This window comes from Podarcis pityusensis (assembly GCF_964106645.2).
Source record: "Podarcis pityusensis genome assembly, chromosome: 6".
Taxonomy (NCBI): Eukaryota; Metazoa; Chordata; class Lepidosauria; order Squamata; family Lacertidae; genus Podarcis; species Podarcis pityusensis.
The window spans coordinates 63,634,728-63,653,968 of record NC_138030.1 but is presented as its reverse complement, the minus strand read 5'-3'; the positions used below and the strand labels follow the sequence as shown (position 1 = coordinate 63,653,968).

The window sequence follows — 19,241 nt, the reverse complement described above, 5'->3', positions numbered from 1 at the left end:
CAGCCTTCACTGGTTATCAGAGCAAGTTTTCTTTGACAGATTGGCATTCAGAATGAATGGCACTTGGATGTTACCTTATTTTTCCACTTTTTAAAAATAGAAATACAGGTCAGGGAGTTGACATTCCAGTGATAACGAAAGCTTTAGACTACATTGTATTATTTCCTCTTTTAAGGACTTGCTGTAACACTTGTTTTTTGTTCTCCCATTCCCAAAGTAATGTGGGAAATGCCTGGAAGCAGAGTTATGCATCAGTTTATGCCTGGTCCTAAATGGAAACGTGAATAGGAGACAGGTGAGGTAATGCCATACAAGTCAATAGCATAAATAGATACATGTACACTGTAGTACAAATACAAGTGTATATTTAAGGGTTTTATTATCAAAGTCTTGTAAAACAATTTCAGAAACTGTACATCAACATGGCACAGACTGTAGCCTACTTTTGTTTTTACCAGCACAAAAGTAAATGCTCCAAAAACGTCCAGAACTAAAAGAGGTTGCCCAACTACTTTGCATAACAGGAAATCACTGTGTGCAAAAGGTTACTACTTCAGTGACTGTAACACAAATTTATTAGTTTATACAACTTGCGATCAAGTACATTATCAAGTAGACTTGTTTTAAAATCATCATGTTTTAAAATTATCATGAAGTTCAATTTTTTTAAATGCACTATCCTTTTTTGCAGGGTTTTTACACATACAAACAAATATGAAATAAACGCAGGTTATGAAGAACTAACTACACAAGGTTCACTCCCTCCTGTCTTACAGAAGTTTTGCATTACTATCTCAAGAAGTCCAAGTTGTCAAAAATCAAACACACCACCTGAGAAGGATTTAGACTCGAAGTTCACCTTACATTGGGCATCAAAAAAGGCTAGTGCATTTCAACCTTGCCAAAGCCAAACAAATCCACAACAAAAAGATTTAGCCACAAGGCTAAAAAGGTTATCTATCTCTATCAGAACGTTTGTTTCCAGATGAAGCTAATGTTAGTTTCTTTGTCTACATTTAAGACCCTTAGTAGATCCACCATGTTGTAGGAGATGAGGATGTTCTTGCCACAGTTAACATGCAGCCAGTGCATTCCCTATTTTGCTCTATTACCGCAAATGAATCAAACTCTAGAAACACTATTGTAGGTGAGCTGGTTTACTAAAAAGATCATACAACACAAACAGTCCATGCCTGCCAAAGATGCATGCAGCTTTTTGCTCAAAAATGAAAAAAGCAGCACCAAGTTTAATAAGAACTGCTGGGCTACTCAATTCAGTTTGGCCAATAACAAGAATGGAAACCCAGACATCACTTTCTCTAAAGCTTTTGATGTAATTATTTAATATCAGGAGCTTTACAACCAGTTATAGTTACAGCTGTGTACATCTAGCTTAAAAGGTTAAACAAGTACAGCATAAAGGAATCACACAGGAATGACACTGATGCATGTCGGCAACTGTTTTCACTGCCAAGGCAATATTCAGTCACTCATATCCATATCCTCTTCATGATGATCATCCCCATTGACCTTGGACTCCCTTGTTGTATCTCCGCTCCCTTTTTCGGCTGGTGACTCCCTATGTTTTGGGGAAGTAGAATCTGCTGCCTTTTCCTCCTTTTTCTCTTTTTCACTATCATAGCCTTGTTCTTCTTCATCATAATCCCTTGTGACCTGCTTTGCCAAGATAAAACACAAAGCAAAATATGTAAGACATGCTTAAAGGCTCTTGGGATTCTAGGATTAAGTAGGACATTGCACAAACAAACAAAACAGATTTTTAAAGCATACTTTGACATCCTTGTCACTCTCTGACTTTCTCTCTCGATCCTTCTCTTTGTCTTTACTCTTTTTCTTCTTGCTTGTTGACCTCTCGCGTTCATCCCTGGTTCTCTCCTTGTCTTTATCCTTTTTCTTCTCTTTTTTGTGCCTAAGGCAGTAAGATAATTCAAGAAACTGAGAAATATAGGCATTTTGTAGGATCAGTGAAATATTTCAGTTCTCCTTCCCGCCCCCTTCAAGTAGCCAGAAGCCAAATTTGAACAAAAAGTATGGTTATGGCAAGCTGTACATCCAAAACTGGTTCTGCCGAGGGGTGAAATTTTTGCTGAACTGATCTGTTGGTAATATTCAGATTCAAGCTAAAGAAATTTACTCTTGCCTATAATTCTATAAAAGCTAGTTTACTAAAAACCATCCAAACAATTCCACTCTCCTTAGAAGTATATGAAATTATTCACACAAAAATATCAACCGTATGGGCTACAAGCACTAAAATGAATGTAACAAGCCCTCCTATCAATCTGATTTTAGTTTTTAAAATACCTTCTCATCCCAAAATTTTAAACTATTTTATGTTTTGGAAAGGGATTTGTCTGTCCGTCTGTTCTCTATAGGTGCAGCTGCCTCTTGAGATATCATTGCCAAACAAAGTGGGGATAGTGATCTTTGTAAATGTTTGGATGCTGGCTGACATTTTAAATCAAGTCAGTGGAGAGAAATGTCACTTCTTCAATTTTTGGCACAGGTTTGGTTGCTTCTTGCAATATCATCACCAAACTTAGCATGAGTGTTCCTTCGGCGGGACAGCAGACTTCGTTGCTACTTGGCACCGTTGTGAATCAAGGTGGTGGACTGAAACATCACTTTAGTGTGACTTTGGCCATTTTGACATAGCTTCAGCCACCTCTCAAATTACCATTACCAGAATCACCACAAGGGTTCTGGGCGTCATTCTGAATCAAGATGGCAGACTAAGAAATTATTTCACCCAATTTTGGGTGTGATAGGTCCAACTCACAAACTACACCGTTCCTTTAAAAAACACAGTATTTTTTGTTTCAAAAAAACCACAGGCAGCATCAGGCACTAGCCGCTAATTAACCATAAAGTAGGACAACAATGGAGACACTAAATAAACCAAGATGTGTACAGATATAAAAAAGAGGAAATTCTACAACTTATATGGTCACCACTTTTGACATGATGTTATATAGCAAAGAACATTTATAAAAAATAACATAATAAAAGCTATAATCCTTTTAACATATCCCAGTATATACCATTGTTTGCTCAAATGGCCACAGTCATGGTAATCTAAGTACACTTATTAACAAAATAACATGCTCCAAGGATTTCCTTGCAACAATGAGACAGCTGCCTTCTCACTGTGTCCTTCCCAAAGCAGTTTATGGATTTGTTAAACAAACAAACCTTTTTGGTGAAGGAGACCTGGACAGCTTTCTCTTGGGAGACCTGGGCTTTTTAGGTGACCTAGATCCACTTCTGCTTCTTCTGCGCCGTCTTTCTCTGTAATTAATAACAAAAGTCAAGATGCCTTCAAATAAACATCTCAATTGTTTTTTAGTATCACTTTAACATTCCCATCATACCCATGTTGTCTATACAGAACCAGGAGGGTCTTGAAGCGGGAGGTACAGCAACGACTTCTGTGCAAGAGAAGTCTCAGGTTGCGTTTGTGTACTCCGTCAAATGAGGATACATAAGCCTGGGGGGAGGGTGCATGGTCCCACTGTTGCTTCAACTGCTCCACTGGGGCACAAACATGGGAAAGTTAATGCCAGCTACGTAAACACTAGAAGCGTTTGTATGCTTCTGGTGCACCTTAGGAGCTGCTGTAAGTGCAAGCTTTTGTCAATAAAGAATTAACTATCGCCTTCCTTGGCTGGGTGTGTGTGGGACAGCTGACCTTTGGACAGGCTTTTCGGGGAGAAGGTATGGGGCGAGGAAGGGAAGGTAAAGATCTCTCACATCAGCTTGCTTTCTGCTCACACAGTGTCAGATACAACCCTATGGTTTTGTTACTCCTTAGAAATGGAAAGTAAAAGGGGGCTATGTGTATAGGAAAGAGCAACCTGCCTACCTACAGTTCAGACTGCAAGATGCCTGCATGAAATGGGTCTGCTGGCGCTCAAAACAGTGAAAACTTACATAAATGAACTCATTAAGTTTGTTTTACATTATCTTTGTTATGTGAAGCCCTGTAGTTCAAAGAAAATGCTTTTCTTTGATATTATATAACCCTCTTTTGGTCAGTCCGATGCAGCAGGATAAGCACAATTACTTTTGCAAAGTAAATACAAGTTTATAGATTATACAGCACCTGCTTGTGCTTCTGGATCGTCTGGCTGTGCTGTAACTCTTTGGTGGAGTTTTAGACCGTTTCTTCTCTTTCTCTTCTTTCTTTTTGTCTCTAAAAAACCAATTAGATAAAAAAGGTACAAGCAGATTAGCTCTCTCACTGTCCTTGCATATTGAATTTATCAAACTCCTGTAGCTATAGCTCTGACTTTCTAATAGCCAAGATTGTAATTCTGATACTTTTCGTATTGAAGGATGTACTAAGTTTCTAGGGATTACCTGGGTTTGGATGTGCTCCGAGACCTTCTAACACGCTCTCTGGAATGCGACCTCCGTCGCCGAGGACTTTTAGATCGTCTCCTGCTTCTTGATTTTGAGTGAGATCGTCTCCTTGATCGGCTTCTTGACCGTCTATTGAACAGAATAATATTTAATATTCATCTTACTGTATTGTACCGTACTTTACTTACTGTGATTGAGTTGTCCCATAACCAACTTCTCAATTTATCTCAATGAAGTTGACCTTAAAAGTTAGAAAAGTTACCTTCACAATAATTGTGGCCATCTTTTGATGCAACTCTTTCCAGCACCAACCATGCTAAATTGTTAGTTTTAATATTCAACAAATGCAGCTTAATATGTTGAATCAAGGATATAATCAGGGTTTGAGAACATGTTCTGTGCAACGTAATTTCACCCATAACCTGGTAAAAGTCTGCCCTTTTACTCACTTTCAAATCCTAGATACACAAAACTCTTTTCTATTGTCATATATTTATAAAGGAGCATAGCAAGAGAAATATCCTAAAGCACTTTGATTTTGGACTGTCAATGATCCCACCTCACTAAATTTTACCTGTGTCTAGAAGAAGATGGAGTTCTCCTCCTTCTTGAACGTGATCTGGATCTTGAATGCCTTCTCTTGTCATCTTTTTTATCTGGAATTAAAATATTAAAAAGTTGGAATCCTTTCATTATCATATGACATCTATGTTTGGCTGCCCACCTTCGGGGGCACTCTGTACAAAAAGCTGGAAGTGAATGAGATTTTTTTACTCGAGAGAAAAACCATCAATTCCTACACCTGAATTCTTTAACACAACCATTCTATGAAATTGCAAGTTTACATTAATTAAGAGATGAGGAACTTTCAAGGTATTTTTTTTTTAAAGCCAAACTGCCTAAAATCTACAAGCAGGCCAAAGTTTTGTTCAACGGTGAGATCTTAAGAGCTGCCCTGCTGGATCACATCAAACGTTTATTTAGCGCAGGATCCCATCTTCTGCAGAAGTCTATTTGCTTCCTATGAGAAGCCCATAAGCAGGGCATGTGAACAAAAGGCTTCCTGGTGTTGTTACTTAGCAAGTGGTATTTTCAGGAGCATACTGCTGCCGATCCAGGAAGTAGTATACATCCATCATGACAAGTAGCCACTGATATCCTTATTCTCCATGAATTTATCTATTTGCCCTTTAAAGCCCTCTAAGTTAGTAGCTAGCCATCACCACATGTGTGAAGTACTGCCTTTTGTCAGTCCTGAATCTCCCAGCATTCAGTTTTGCTGGATGACCCCACAATGAAGAAAACTACTTCATGCATAAATGTTATACACCTCTATCACATTCTTCCTTATTCATCGTTTTTGCTAAACCAGATAGCTCCATACATCATATTTCTTTGTAGAAGAACTGCCCATTTCGATGGGCATCATGTTTTTCTGCTCTATGATATCCTTTTTTGAGACTAGGGCTGCACAGTCTTCTAAGTGTGATCACACAACAGATGTATGAAATCATTATGATCTCTGCAGTTTCTTTTTCTAAATGCTTTCCTAACTATTCGTAACACAGAACTTGCCTTTCACAACTGTTGAAGGCTGAGTTGATCTTTTTCATGGAGCTGCTCACCACAACTACATAATATCTCTTTGGGTCAGCCATTGCCAGTTCAGAACCCATCAGCGTAAGGACAAAGATAGCACCAATTTGCCTCACTTTATACTTTCTTCCACTGAACAACATTTGACAATTCATTGCCCATTCGTTGACATTGGATAGATCTCTTGGAGCTCTTCTCAATCCCATGCCCCCATTCTTACCATCCTGCAGAATTTGATGTCATTGGCATTCTAACAACAAGTAGTTTTTGTAATACAAGAAAGACAGTCAAGATCAGTTTACCTGGCTCTATAGCAGCAGAAATCAGGGATTGTGCTTCTCGTACTCGTTTCATGGCTTCTTCTATTTCTTTACTGGAGGTATCTGTTTTCAGACTTGGTGAAACGAGACCTGCAGCTACATGGTTCAGCCTAGAAACCAAAAATATATCATTTATTTTTACTCCCTTCCTTATTTTGAAAATGGTAACAAAGGAACTGACAGATGATTAATAAAACAGGAGGCCCCACCCATAGGCTCATAACAGACAAACACAAAAGGAAAAAGTGATGGTAAGAAAACACTTGAGTGATGGCTCAATCAAACATGGGCACTAATTCTAAAAGTTTCAAAGTTTGTATGCAGTTGGGATTAAAATCGTGGCGGGAGAGAAAAAACCAAAGGAAGAGAAGCATCTTAGTAAAACCAATAGAGTGGTCCTGATCCCCATCTCTGTTTATCCAAAACTGGGTGAATAGGTAGTTAGTACATATATTCAACTCAACTGACCAAAAATACAAAATCAAAACTTCAATATAACCATTAAAAGCAAAAAGACAAGTTAAGAGCTGGCAATGTAATAGGCCTTGGATCCGCAACAGCATTAAAAAATGTTGCTTCCTCTGTAATAAAAGATGTTGGTTTCCACAATAAAAATACTCTAGAGGCTCTCTACAAACTGACCTCAGTTTCCTATGAGCATGGATTACACTGCCCCATAGTTAATGGTTTATCATGAATGCCAAGACAGCTCCCAATTTGCTCCTCTCTCCTGTAGTGTGAATGGAACAGCAAAGCGTGATCCCTGGCTTAGCGCTACATCTGAACTGAGAATCATGGTTTGCTTCACCCAAATAAACCATGATCCTTTATTTGGATGTAATGCTAAACCAGGGATTATAGTTTGTGGCTCCCACTCAGACTGTGGGAGAAGCAGAGGGAAAATCATATGTACACAGTAAACCATTAACTATGGTTTATCATGATGTGCATGCACTGCCATTCTCCAGGTTTGTTTTACTCTCTTTTTATCTTTTACACTGCTTCAATGGCTTTAAGCTTATAAAGTGTCCTATAAATTTATTTTATAATATGATACAGTTTAAACATCAAAATTCAAACTTACTTTGGATCCACTGTGCTCATAAGCTTTAGTAGTTGATCTGCTGCAAGAGACTGTAAAGAAAATTAATCAAAAAATTGCTTTTAACATTGAAAGAAGTTGAAAATTTACAGAAGGGAAGGAAAGAATATCCAAACAGCCCCTAAATCTAACCCAAATGAGCAGACATTTGCAGATTAAAGAAGCGAATATGCAATAAATAAATAAATAAATAAATCTCTGGCTCATGAAAGTAGTCACCTAATGTTCTCTGATAGGGTCACAGTGTTCCAGGCAAAAAACAGCAATTTTCTTTCTGACCTGTAGTCAGAACTGCATTGATTGAGGGCATCCAGTTTGCTGAAGAACCGGTCTTTATTTTACTGTTTGTTTAAAATGCCAAAGGTTTAACAGTTAAGCTGTTGAGTGAAAAGAGTGAGGCTAAACTTGTACTATGTTTGTAGCAATTGTTTTCTAAACATTATTGGTACTTTAACTGACAGATGTGGTTCTTGTCAGCAATGTTAGATTTTAAAGTTGCAATGCACATTTAATTATCAATTGTGCCTATAGTTTTATTTTACAAGCTAAATTATATATTAAGCTTGACTACGGGTCAAAAGTTCTTATATAGCTAGTCTCCAAGATGGATAGTTGCTTAGAAGTTGTGTTACCCCCAAGTGTGAACTCCAATGGTGGATAACTATGGGCTTTTAAAGTTAGCCAGTGCAACATAATCCTAATCTGTTTAGTGTGAAGTCAGTTGCACTGAGTTTACTGAGACTCACACTTTAGAAATTTTGCTCCGGATTACAAGTTTTCTACATAACCTTTATAATAGATAGGTATGCGACTCTAAAGATTCCAGCAATTTTCATCTGCAAAATTTTTAAAGGTAAGCAAATCTAATCAAATCTAGCCACACTAGGAAATAGGATAGTGGGGGTCAATTGACCATAGATATAAATATAGAGCTTGCCTGCGTGATGCCCTGTTTGAGTAGAGAGAACCCCTAAAGAGAATGAGTAAGAGTTCATAATACAGAATATGCTGATGAAGTAACAATAACTAACTCTTGCAAAACTTTGGCTTTGAGGACAGGCCACATGAATACAGTCATACCTTGGGTTGTGAACACGATCCGTGCAGGAGGCACGTTCGCAACCCGCAGCGCTGCATCTGCACACGCATGTGACACAATTCGGCGCTTCTGCACATGTGTTGAAACCCAGAAGTAACCTGTTCCGGCACTTCCGGGTTTGGTGCAGTCTGCAACCTGAAAACGCGCAACCCGCAGCGTTCGTAACCTGAGGTATGACTGTACGATTTTAAACACACAATCCATTTCATTTATTTAAGAAAATCTCAATCAAATAAAACTTTTAAAGCAAAATAAAATATATACAACAAGAAGCTCTGCCAGTGGGTAGTGCTACCCTGTGTTTTATATATCAAATGGGTCATATGAACATGAGTAATGATAAAGACCAAAGTTTCACCAAATGTTTTGTCCGGATTTAGCTTTATAGGCCCTGATCCATTACTGGGCTGAGATAAAGATTTAACAAATCAACTGCTTCATCTGAATTATATGAAATGGAGGAATAGTGTTGGGTATCAATGACACTGTATCTCAAATCTTGCATTTTCATGATGTTAAAAAGCACAGTTTGAACCCTGCAGGACTAAACAAATGTAAATTCCATGGAGTCTCTAAACAAATGGGGCTTGGGGAGATAGCTACAAATCTATAGAAATAATAGAAAGACTAATTATTGTAATTTTTATACTGGAGGTATAATGCTTGATGTAAAATCATGTTTAACTCATTGCTGAATGTTCTTGGTTAAGTATCAGTTTCATTAAATTCTAGATCAAAGCAGTATATAGTGTCCAAAGCAGTATATAGTAGAGCCTAAACAAATAAAAAATGCTTCAAAATCAATATGAAATGTTTCTTTAGATTTGAAATTGAGATAGATACAGCAAAAATTAATATTCCAGGTATGCTGCACTCTACAACATCTGTAACGGAAGGCACTGTCTATTACCGATAATGCTGGATGGAGGTGTAATGCTGAAAATACCTCATTGAGACATATGGTATGAACTTCTCCAGTGGTCTGAAGTTGCTGTCCATATCAATTTTGTAGTGGCAAAATACTTTATATTTGCAGATGCTCATGTACTTTGAAATTATATTCCCACAGTACAGAAATTAAAGCACAACCAAAAAATGGATACTGCTAGCCCTTAGTTGCTGAAAGACTTATACTGCAAGCCTTAAAGGATAAACACCTGCTATCTGCATGCAGTGGTCCGAGGACCTCGCTGCCCTGGCTATATCTGAACATATGTCTTACAGACACCAATTTCGTGTGGGTACCTATTTGGATTATTGACACAAGATGGCTGTACTGATGGCTACTGTACCCTTAAGGTGCAATGTTGGTGGTATACATTAATAATATTTTTCATTTTCAAAAAATTATGCTTACAATTTTTTATTTTTTCCTCCCCCCTTGTTAAATTCACAAATTAAAAATAAACTTAAGTGTATGTGAATGTAACACAAGCAATATACCTGCGAGTTTAAATTTGCTCCAGGAAGCCCTAGAGCAGCCAGGGCCGGGTCAAGAGTTGGAGCTCCTAAAGCAGCCAAGGGAACAGCACCAATCTATAATAAAGAGAATCAATAGAAGTAGACAGCATATTATACCAGAATGTACAATCAAGAAAACAGCTTCCACCATCTGAAAAAGGCAAGGAATAGTTTGAACTGTTCTGCATAACGTTCAAGTACTGCTGTAAAATGACTTGCAGCACATTAATATGAAGCAACATAGGAAGCTGACTTATATAGGGGTAAGACTACTATAATTCTAACCTAGCATTTTCTACGCTAAATCGTAACAGCTCTCCAGCATATGAAAAAGTATTTCCTGTTATCTGCTATCTGAATAGTGATTCTGGAGATTGAATCTGAGCTTTCTGCAAAGCATATATACTATCACTCCCTGTTATCTATAGCATGTGTGTCTTAGTTAGGAATGCAAAGTTCGATTAATTAACCCAATTAATCGATTTAAGATTTTCAAATTAGTTTCCCTGATTGACTTTAGAAATCAATGTTCTGACATTTCCCTCCTCTCCAATCCGCGTCCAGGGAAAGTATTGTGGAGGCTGTGTGAGAAATAAGAATAGCATTACCAGTATCACACTGTGTGTTAGTGTGACAGTTCTTGTTGCCTGCCTGAAAACTGTCTTTCTTCAACCTATAAGCTGATGCAGTTGTTATGCAGCCAGCTAATCCTCTCAACTAACTGCTCATGAAGAAGCACTGTTATACTGGAAGTGGGGACACCCCAGAAGACTGCAAAAGTCACTTCTGCAACTATAAAAACTGCTAGTCTCCCCACCCCTGGCATGTCTTCCCACTTTATATTTTAATGAATAAATGGGACATCTTTCAAAGCATAACCATTAATCAAGTTTCAAACCAGATAGTTTTTTAAAGCGAGAGGCATGGTTATCTGGATTCTTACCTGCCACACTCCTGTTATACATTTTTTCTAATTGTTTTGGTGCAATGGGTGTTATCTCAGAAAATACAGATATATACAGTTGTACATTCTAGTATACATCTCGTAAGATGTATACTTACCTGAGAAAGTGGGTTGGGTGTAGGCAGGAGTCCACCCCCCGGCAGAAGACCTGCCACAGCGTTAGCTGGTGCCAGAAGAGACAAAGCCTTAGTCTCATCAGGAATAACTCCTGCAGAGAGACAGCTTTGCATTAGAAGACACTCATCACTAATTTTTTAAAAAACCACACACACAAATACACCCAGAAAATGTCTCCCTGAAACACCACCTGAGTTTGCTGCAAGTACTTATGTTGGCTATAATACAATGTTTGATCTCTTAATAATTTATCATTAATTTGTATGCCAGAATGAAACTTCAATGTGTGAAAATTTGACTGTTCCTTTTTCTCTACAAAAGGTTAAGTTCTAGAATAAAAAAATAGCACAATACACACTACTTGTTTGTTAACACTGCCAAGATTTCATCACCTGTACTCGATTTTTAAGTCATGAACCAAACGTAAGCAAGCACAGTCGGTTCTCCAGGGGTGTGCTCTCAACTTTCAAAAGCTGTTTTATGAACAACGACTCGTGTCGGCTGCTTCACTATAAAGCACACAGAAAAATCAAGATACACAAGACAAAAAAAGTTTGATTTAGGGGTTAATAATATGGTACAGTTCACTATGATTTCTTTTACACCTACCATACAATTTTGTAAATCTTAAGCGAAGGTAAGAAAAAAATGTAGGGCTTTTGCTGACATGTCACATGGATATGAAGGTCTCCACAGAGCTTCAAATAAAGGTTCTGCATATGTGTCCATGTGTATGTGTTTATGTAAATGCCTAAAATGTGGCACATTCCTTACCTGTGCAGTAAAGTACATGCTCCACTGTTTGTCATGCTTACTATACCAAGAATGCTGCTGCATATTGCCATTTCAGAAGAAATTTCTGCTCTGCAGCCTTGTAGCCTGCAAGGGACTAGTTTTACTGCCTAACCTGAATAGAGAATAACCTTACTAAAGAGTTCCAATGTGGGACAAAGAGTAATGTTGATCGTTGTAATTTTATCCAACAGCAAAAGCCCTATACGTATGGCTTAATCTTTTAATGTGCCCAAGCCCCCAATATGAGAGTTCAATAAGACAACTGTACTATATATTTGCAAATACCAGTAGCGTTTCTGAAATACATATTTAAAAGACTGCATCTCATCATAAAACATACAATATGTACAGGGCACTTAAGAGAAACTGGATAAGCTGCAGAAGAAAACTGTTGGGTGGTATTTTCAGCAGGGCCTGGTATATAGTTCAGGCTGAACCAGGGAAAAGAACTGTAAAACACAACAACAAAAAAGAAAAACCACTGTTAAATAAAGGTAATGGTTCCTTCCACCTATACTGAGAAGTGCCGATAATATAAACAAATGTATAATACACAGCACTGTTATCTTTCTTCTGTCACTGAGCTGTCATAATTTCAATACCAAAAGTTATGGTGGGAAAAGGGGGGGAAGGTCATTTAGATACAGGGCATTAATGCATCAATATAAACATTATCTAGAGAGATTATGGGATAATTTTGCATGCAAAATTATGTCTCAGAGGATATTATTTATGTTTACACACAAATAGTGCAACTATAACATTTCTGGCATCTAACTAAAAATCCTCTTATCCTGAGACACCTCATAGAAGATCTGCATCCATTAAGTAGTCATGCATCTGATCCTCTCATTTTTAGGAAAAAAGTTATTCAGAAATAAAACTACAATTTTTAAAAAAGCAATGAGGCCCCTCACCAGTTAATTTTCATGCGTCAAGTGTTTTTTACTGCTGCTTTGTTAGAACCATGAAATACTGCATGAATGTGTAGAAATGAAGAAAAAGAAACAGACAAAATAAACAAACATTAACCAAAGAACCTACACAACCCCACCCAAAGGCACTGTTAATACCTGAGTTCCTTCCAAATCCTTGAATTTCATAGTGAAGTTTATAGTACTATGCCTTACCGTGAACTTTGTGTAAGTCTAGAACACAAAGCAATAGCCAACACCAAGATATATGAACACACAAAGAACAGGAATGTAAGTGATACAGGGAGCTGTGATTAGCACAGTGCAGTATTTTAATACTTCATTAGGTAATGGTAAACCCATCCCCACTAGTTAAAAATCAAGAACTAAATTCAGCAGAGTACTTAAGCATGTGGTTCAATGCATATGAACAATCCCACTCAATTTGAAATACCTCACTGAATGATGCTTAAGTACCTAGCAGAAATGGGGTTCTTGCAATATGAACCACTGATGAGTAGTTTGTTTGATTCCATAGACATGGAAGAATTGCAAGAACAAAGTAGTTCAAGTTCACAGAAAAAAACCCTAGTACTCTTATACAGTACTGTGTTCACAATTATAGTTCTCACACAAACTACACAGCTGTACACATATCCTACACCACCAAATTGAGGCCCTGACAATAACAGCTACTTAAGTTGCATTAAACAAATTTCAGGAAATTCTCAAGTGATATATTTGGCTGATTTCTTAGTGCGAGATTTATCTTTCTAGCACAATGAACATTGTATTTTCAAAGATAAAAATATTAAACTCTTAAAACATGGTGATTCTGTAGGAGCCAAATTAGGTCTTAACGAAATTGACAGGGCAGGACTGCTGCTATTAGAGCCAAACTAGATATGAGTGCAGCAGTCCTCCCCCAATCACATAAAAAGGGTGTCCGGGTCCATTTTAAATAATAAAAGCAAAACTGCGAGAGCCCCTGAAACCTACCCCAACCTGCTCTTACCTCCCCACAGCCCCTTTCTGCAAACATTGAGCGTATTTTCAGCATCAGAGCTCAGATAAGGATAAAAACACAGAGGGACAGATTGCAAGGAAGTTAAGCTGCAGGCACAGGAAGGATTCTGTGCACTTCAGTTCTTTAACTGTTCTAGATCAACTTCCAAACTGCTCTTTCTATGTGACTGGGGAAAGTATGTTTAAATGCAAAGACTGTCATATCTAGTTTGGCCCTGATATGTAGATGTTCATGCAAGAACAATTATATCTCAACTGTTATTTTGTCCAAACTAAAGCAGAAGCAATTACATTCTAAAAATATTCTACTCTGAAATTTAAAACTGATCAGAATTAAAAGTTGTTTACACTACTTATAGCTTCAGTGAGGAATATCCTACAACTAGGTCTTTGCCAGGTCTGCACACTGCATATTCCTCTGCCTTGTTAATGTGTAAACATATTTTTATAAAAACAGGTAATGGTAAGACTTGCACTACAATCTTGCATAGTTAGGCTGCTTAAATCCCACTGACCTCCATGAGATCCAGCTGCCTGTGAGTGCAGGAATTAAGTGCAAGACTACACATATTTTACTGTAATCAAGCGATTTAACTAATTTATCAATTAATGGTGCCTTTGAAATAGTTGTGATGAAATCTACAGAAGTTTAATAGAACTCGTTAGAAGAGCAGTCTTCTTGGTACTGAATTATGAATTATGTTCCCAAACCCTGCTCATTGTTTTCAAATTACTGTAACACCCTAAAAATGTAAGAAAAAGAAGAGAGAAAAAATGTTGTTAACAAGTGATTACACCAGGAAAACACTTGGGGACTTGAGTGCTTGCTGGCCTTTAGTTAATGTCTAGAATCCCCTGTAGCTGCAGAGGACCCCACTGTTTCAGTCATCTGGAAGGGCCTTTGCATTTGCCTTCTCCACTACAAAAATCACACACACAAATAACAGAGAGAAGAGTTTATTATTTAGTGAAATTCTAGATAATATAGCAAGGCTGAACAAGAAAATGCGGAATAAGATCTAACACCCAGTGCTCATTTAGCACCTTTGGATATATTTTCTGTCTAACTGAGATCAAACCCTTGGTGTACCAGAATTTGTACTGAGGGTATTTTTTTATTATTATTGTCAACTACGATAAACAGAACTTTGCCTTGTAACTGGCAGCACATTTCCACTCACTCTCTATGAGAATGAATCATACGACAACACATGCCAAGTTACTTAATGCAAGTTATCTTGCTTAAACGTATCAGTTTTAAAAGACTGCTTATCTTGAAGTGGCCTGATGAAACAAAAATTCAAATAATGCTGCTTAAACATATCAATATTCTAAATGCCTTTGCAAAAAGACTGACAGGCAAGTTCCAGCTTTTGCTTGAATAATTAATTGTTTCACTTTTGGATAAAAGAAAGCAGTGTCAGTATACCAAGGGTTTTAAATAGGTAAATAGCTTCAATGTTTTACGTGCTAAACTTCATGCTATTAAGCTACATCAGGATTTAGTACCATTATTCTATGGCTTCATAGATCATTAAACAATTCACAAACCTTCTGCATATGGTACGACTATCAACGCTCTGTCAACGAATACAGTATTTGTCAGATGCTGAGCCACAACTGCGGAGTCAGGTTCTTGGAACTTTACAAAACACACACGGGAAGAAACAGGCAAAGGGGAGTCACTAGAAAGGAAAAAAATTGGAAGAATATTAAATGCAAGACCAACAAAATCAGTGAATTACTTGACTGAAGATGAAACTGAAAGTGAGTTGTAATGGTATTTTATTTTCATATTATACTACATTGCCATTAAATGTAGCAGCCACAAGAGGCAAGAGATCTGATGGGTATTAGCCTTCTCTACTACCATTGTGGTTTGCTGGCTGTCACTACATGCAAAAAAATAATAATCAAGAGACGCTATTACAAAATAAGGTCATACACAGCTGCACAATAGATGTGTATACCATACTAGGGCATCATTTGGGCAGCAGCACAATACCTTTATCTCTGGAGGAAGAGACATCTAGTGGTAAAGGTAGAAAATTCATCATTTCAATTTCCCTTCACCATCTAAAATTAGTTGCAGATAGATTTCAAAAGCAGGAATAGGTGACTGACACGGGATTCTGTCATGCACCTAGTCTAGGCTAATTTGGAACAAACATATTTTTCAACCCACAAAGGTTGCTAGAAGGTTTATCCCGGATGAAATGTAGCAGAACATTTCTTCACTTCTAACAATACACCTTCTGCTTCCTGAAATTAATTAGTAAAATAATGGACCTAGTATCAGTCAAACTGGGCAATTTTAAAGTTTTAATGAACTTTGTCTAGGTTACTATCCACAAGAAGCACATTAAATATAAACAACTTTGGAGTTGGATATCATAGACTTGTCTGAGTGCTAAGCACTTTTATAAAGCCCTCCCACTTGTGTTGTAGTCTGCTGAACTGAATCTTGTTACTATCAAGAAGGCTTTTTCCATCGTTGTGCCCAGCTTCTAAGTATGTGCCTCCCCATCCCCCAAAATAAAACAAGCAATAATTCTGATGGGCTTTCAATGTTATCTAGAGACCTACCTCTTCACTCTTCAATAAATGCCTATTTGTGGGCTGTTAATATGGAGCCTGGGCATGATCTGGCTGGTCCACTACGGACTGTAATGTATTTTATTGTATTGCTCTTATTGGAATAGTATTATCCTATTAAAATACCCCAGTATTATTGATGAAGGGTGGTATAGTAGTGTTTTAAATAAACACATAATTATATCATTATATACCACGCATAGTTTTAAATTTATATACACTTATTTTCAATGGAACATACTGTTGCCCTAAATATTGAGAAGTGTGAAACCTATATTACTTTCCTTAACATTTAAACAAGTGAAGTACATGCTATTGAGTTCCCAAGTCCTATCCTAAGACATTTATGAGTAATTGAATCCAATAAAAACAATCTCCAAGTAAAATTTTGAATGTGTTTGAACTTGTACTTATTTATTTTGAAGTAAATTCCATTCTAGCTAACGGTGCTTACTCCCTGATAAGTGTGCTTAGGATTGCAGCATAACTGCATTTTGCTTAATGTTTCCCTAACAGAGTATTTCAGCATGTAAGATTAATATGACCCAGGGCCAGATCCAACACCTTAGCTCTGCTGAAGCAAGGGACTTCCATGCATGCAACAGAATCTAATCACCCCTCCAGGGTTGGGGGATACCCAACTGATGCAGCCTTGGAAACAATCCATACTTTTAAAAAGTTGTATTTACTAACTGTAACTCAAACATGTCAAATCAAGGTATCAATCAATTTATAGTATTATTACATTTTCCAGAAAAACACATTCTACTGCCTATTTCTAAAATATACTCCCTCACAAGTGTACGTATATTCCAGTCTTACAAAATAATCCTTTAATATCTACTTAAAGTAAGTCCTACTGAGTTCACTAGGACTTGCTCTCAGGTAAGTGAGTATATAGGATTGCAGCCTTAGTTTAATCGACAGAAAACACTAATTGATGAGGCTGAGAATTAGTATTTACTTAACATTATGTACAGATGTGGCTCACAGAAACGAACAATGGCAGGTGGTGACAAGACAGACCTTGTTTAGTCACAGCAGCTATAAATATGATTTACACATGGTTTTTACACCCTATCAGACAAATAATAGAGCTCTAGAGCAAGGAAGGTTGGCTGAAGTCAATCTTGCATTGTCTACTGTATTTTTTAAAACTAAACTTCCACATGACTAACATTTGCAAAACCAAAGTATATAAAGTACTTGGGATTTTAATCAGGACTGCACATTGCAGGGCACTTATTGAGGAGGTTCCCCACTTCAGATCTTTGCCCTCAAACTCCTGGAGAACTCTAAAAGCAATAATATGGAGGTGCTAGAGGGGGGAGGCCTTACCAATGTTCTCCTGCTCCCAGGTTTCATTTACAAACCAGCAGAACCAACATAACCTTATTTTTTGAAAAATTTGCAGACAGTATAGATTACTGCTTTTCAGCATTATCAGTGCATGTTAACTTTAAAAATTAAACTGTATGGTTTGTAGGTAGCATAAAATGGGACTGGAGTCACACAAACCTCTTGCTAATGTGTATATGTAACGTTGCAACTTGCACTATACGGCCATGCTAAACCAGGTAACAAGAATCACCAGTGAAATAGTGCCAGTAAGGAAAATCACTCGCCAGAAGTGTAAATAAAGGCGCCTTTTATACAATAAATACCCTTATCAAGTTCAAGGGATGTTCACAGTACAGTTCATATAACATATTGTGAACATTTGTTGGTGCAAATATAAATTTGGGCTCCTCTGGAAGAGCAGCACGTGTATTTAATAAATCAATCAATGTGTTACTGTCTCCATAAATTACGCTCAGCTGAAGGATTGGGCTGATTTCAGCATTTTCAGTCGCTTGGCTCAGGAAAAAAAACCAAAAAACACGGAGCTTGGGCACAATTACAAACGAGCGGGGGCGACCCTCTTTGAGCACATCCTAAACTGAACGAAGTTGAGCGCACGGTCCTTACACACAGCAAAGTCCACTATAGATTAACTTCTCTTCATTTCGCCAGCTTAACTGTGGTGGCAGAAGTCACTCCATTGTTCCTTTCCTTTTAAACAACTTGGGAGTTAAGAAACCCTTGCAGGTCCACGGCGAAGTACTCGCCACGATACCCTCTTCTACCTGCTTCAAACCCGGCTTTAAATTACGTCTCAAAGACGCGGCTGGGGAAAGGAACGCGAAGCGACTAATGGCGTCGCTTTCGCCCCCTGAAGAGAAGTGTAATGGCGGGGCCAACTGTAGTTCCACCAGCGCAAGATGGTGAGGCGAGACCATGGCTTTGAGAATGGCGGCCTTCGCAACCTCGCGCCCAGCTGCTCCTCCTCCTCCGTCGTCGCCCCCACCAATTTGGGCCTGGTAGGCGCGCCGCGCTCGGAAGCAGCCGAGCGCGAGGCTCCGCGGCCTCCACTAGGCCACCCTGCGGCCTAGGCCTGTATGAGGCGCGACTGCGGCGGCCATAAGCGCGGGACTCACTCGGGAGGGAAGAGGCGCAGCTCCTCGATCTTGCCCAGGAAGCCGAAGAGAGTCCGCATCTGTTCGGAGCTGGCGCTCGGGGAGACGTTGGTGACCTGGATCACGTCGGTGCCGCTGCTTGAAGCCATCGCGCTACCTCCTCCTCCTGCCCCCGTCACTACAAACACATCGAGGGGAGAGGGGGTCGCCACGACCCTGGAGAACCGGACGGTGGCCTCCTCCTTGTGTCCCTCAGCGCTTCCCGTCGAGCTATCGCAGTCCCGTCACGCACGCAACTAACCGCCGCCGAGCGATCGTTTCGCCACCAACCAGCCTGGGCCGCAATATCCCACAATCCTCCGCGGCTCTACCCCGCGCCTCCTCGGCGCAAGAGCCTTTTCAGTCCTGCGCCT

At 38.6% G+C, this 19,241-nt stretch overlaps 1 protein-coding gene across 5 annotated transcripts; it reads right to left on the bottom strand.

Moving 5' to 3' along the window:
• Positions 1–362: 362 nt before the first annotated feature.
• Positions 363–19,157, bottom strand: SRSF11 (serine and arginine rich splicing factor 11). 5 transcript variants are annotated; one of them, XM_081008944.1, is made up of 13 exons: positions 18,850–19,157; positions 15,329–15,462; positions 11,024–11,133; positions 9,944–10,036; positions 8,339–8,371; positions 7,384–7,433; positions 6,282–6,409; positions 4,958–5,039; positions 4,381–4,512; positions 4,124–4,213; positions 3,214–3,309; positions 1,792–1,930; positions 363–1,677 (listed from the first exon to the last, which is right to left on the bottom strand). In XM_081008944.1, exons 1-13 carry the CDS (start codon positions 18,975–18,977, stop codon positions 1,483–1,485), a joined length of 1,410 nt encoding a protein of 469 aa, XP_080865070.1. In that variant the 5' UTR covers positions 18,978–19,157; the 3' UTR covers positions 363–1,482. The 5 variants fall into 5 exon arrangements, with proteins under 5 accessions (XP_080865070.1, XP_080865071.1, XP_080865072.1 ...); XM_081008945.1 differs by having other exon boundaries at positions 363–1,674; positions 18,850–19,155; XM_081008946.1 differs by lacking the exon at positions 8,339–8,371 and having other exon boundaries at positions 18,850–19,155.
• Between the last annotated feature and the right edge of the window lie 84 nt (positions 19,158–19,241).

Bases quoted from the DNA above. Each gene is read 5' to 3' on its own strand.
- SRSF11 (XM_081008944.1), bottom strand. From the start codon at position 18,977: ATGGCTTCAAGCAGCGGCACCGACGTGATCCAGGTCACCAACGTCTCC. The intron at 7,434-8,338 runs GCAAGCTCTATA...TTTTCTTTACAG, and splicing joins TCAAACAGGGCATCACGCAG to TCTCTTGCAGCAGATCAACT. The intron at 3,310-4,123 runs GTGCTGTATAAT...TATTAATTACAG, and splicing joins CGATCCAGAAGCACAAGCAG to AGAAAGACGGCGCAGAAGAA.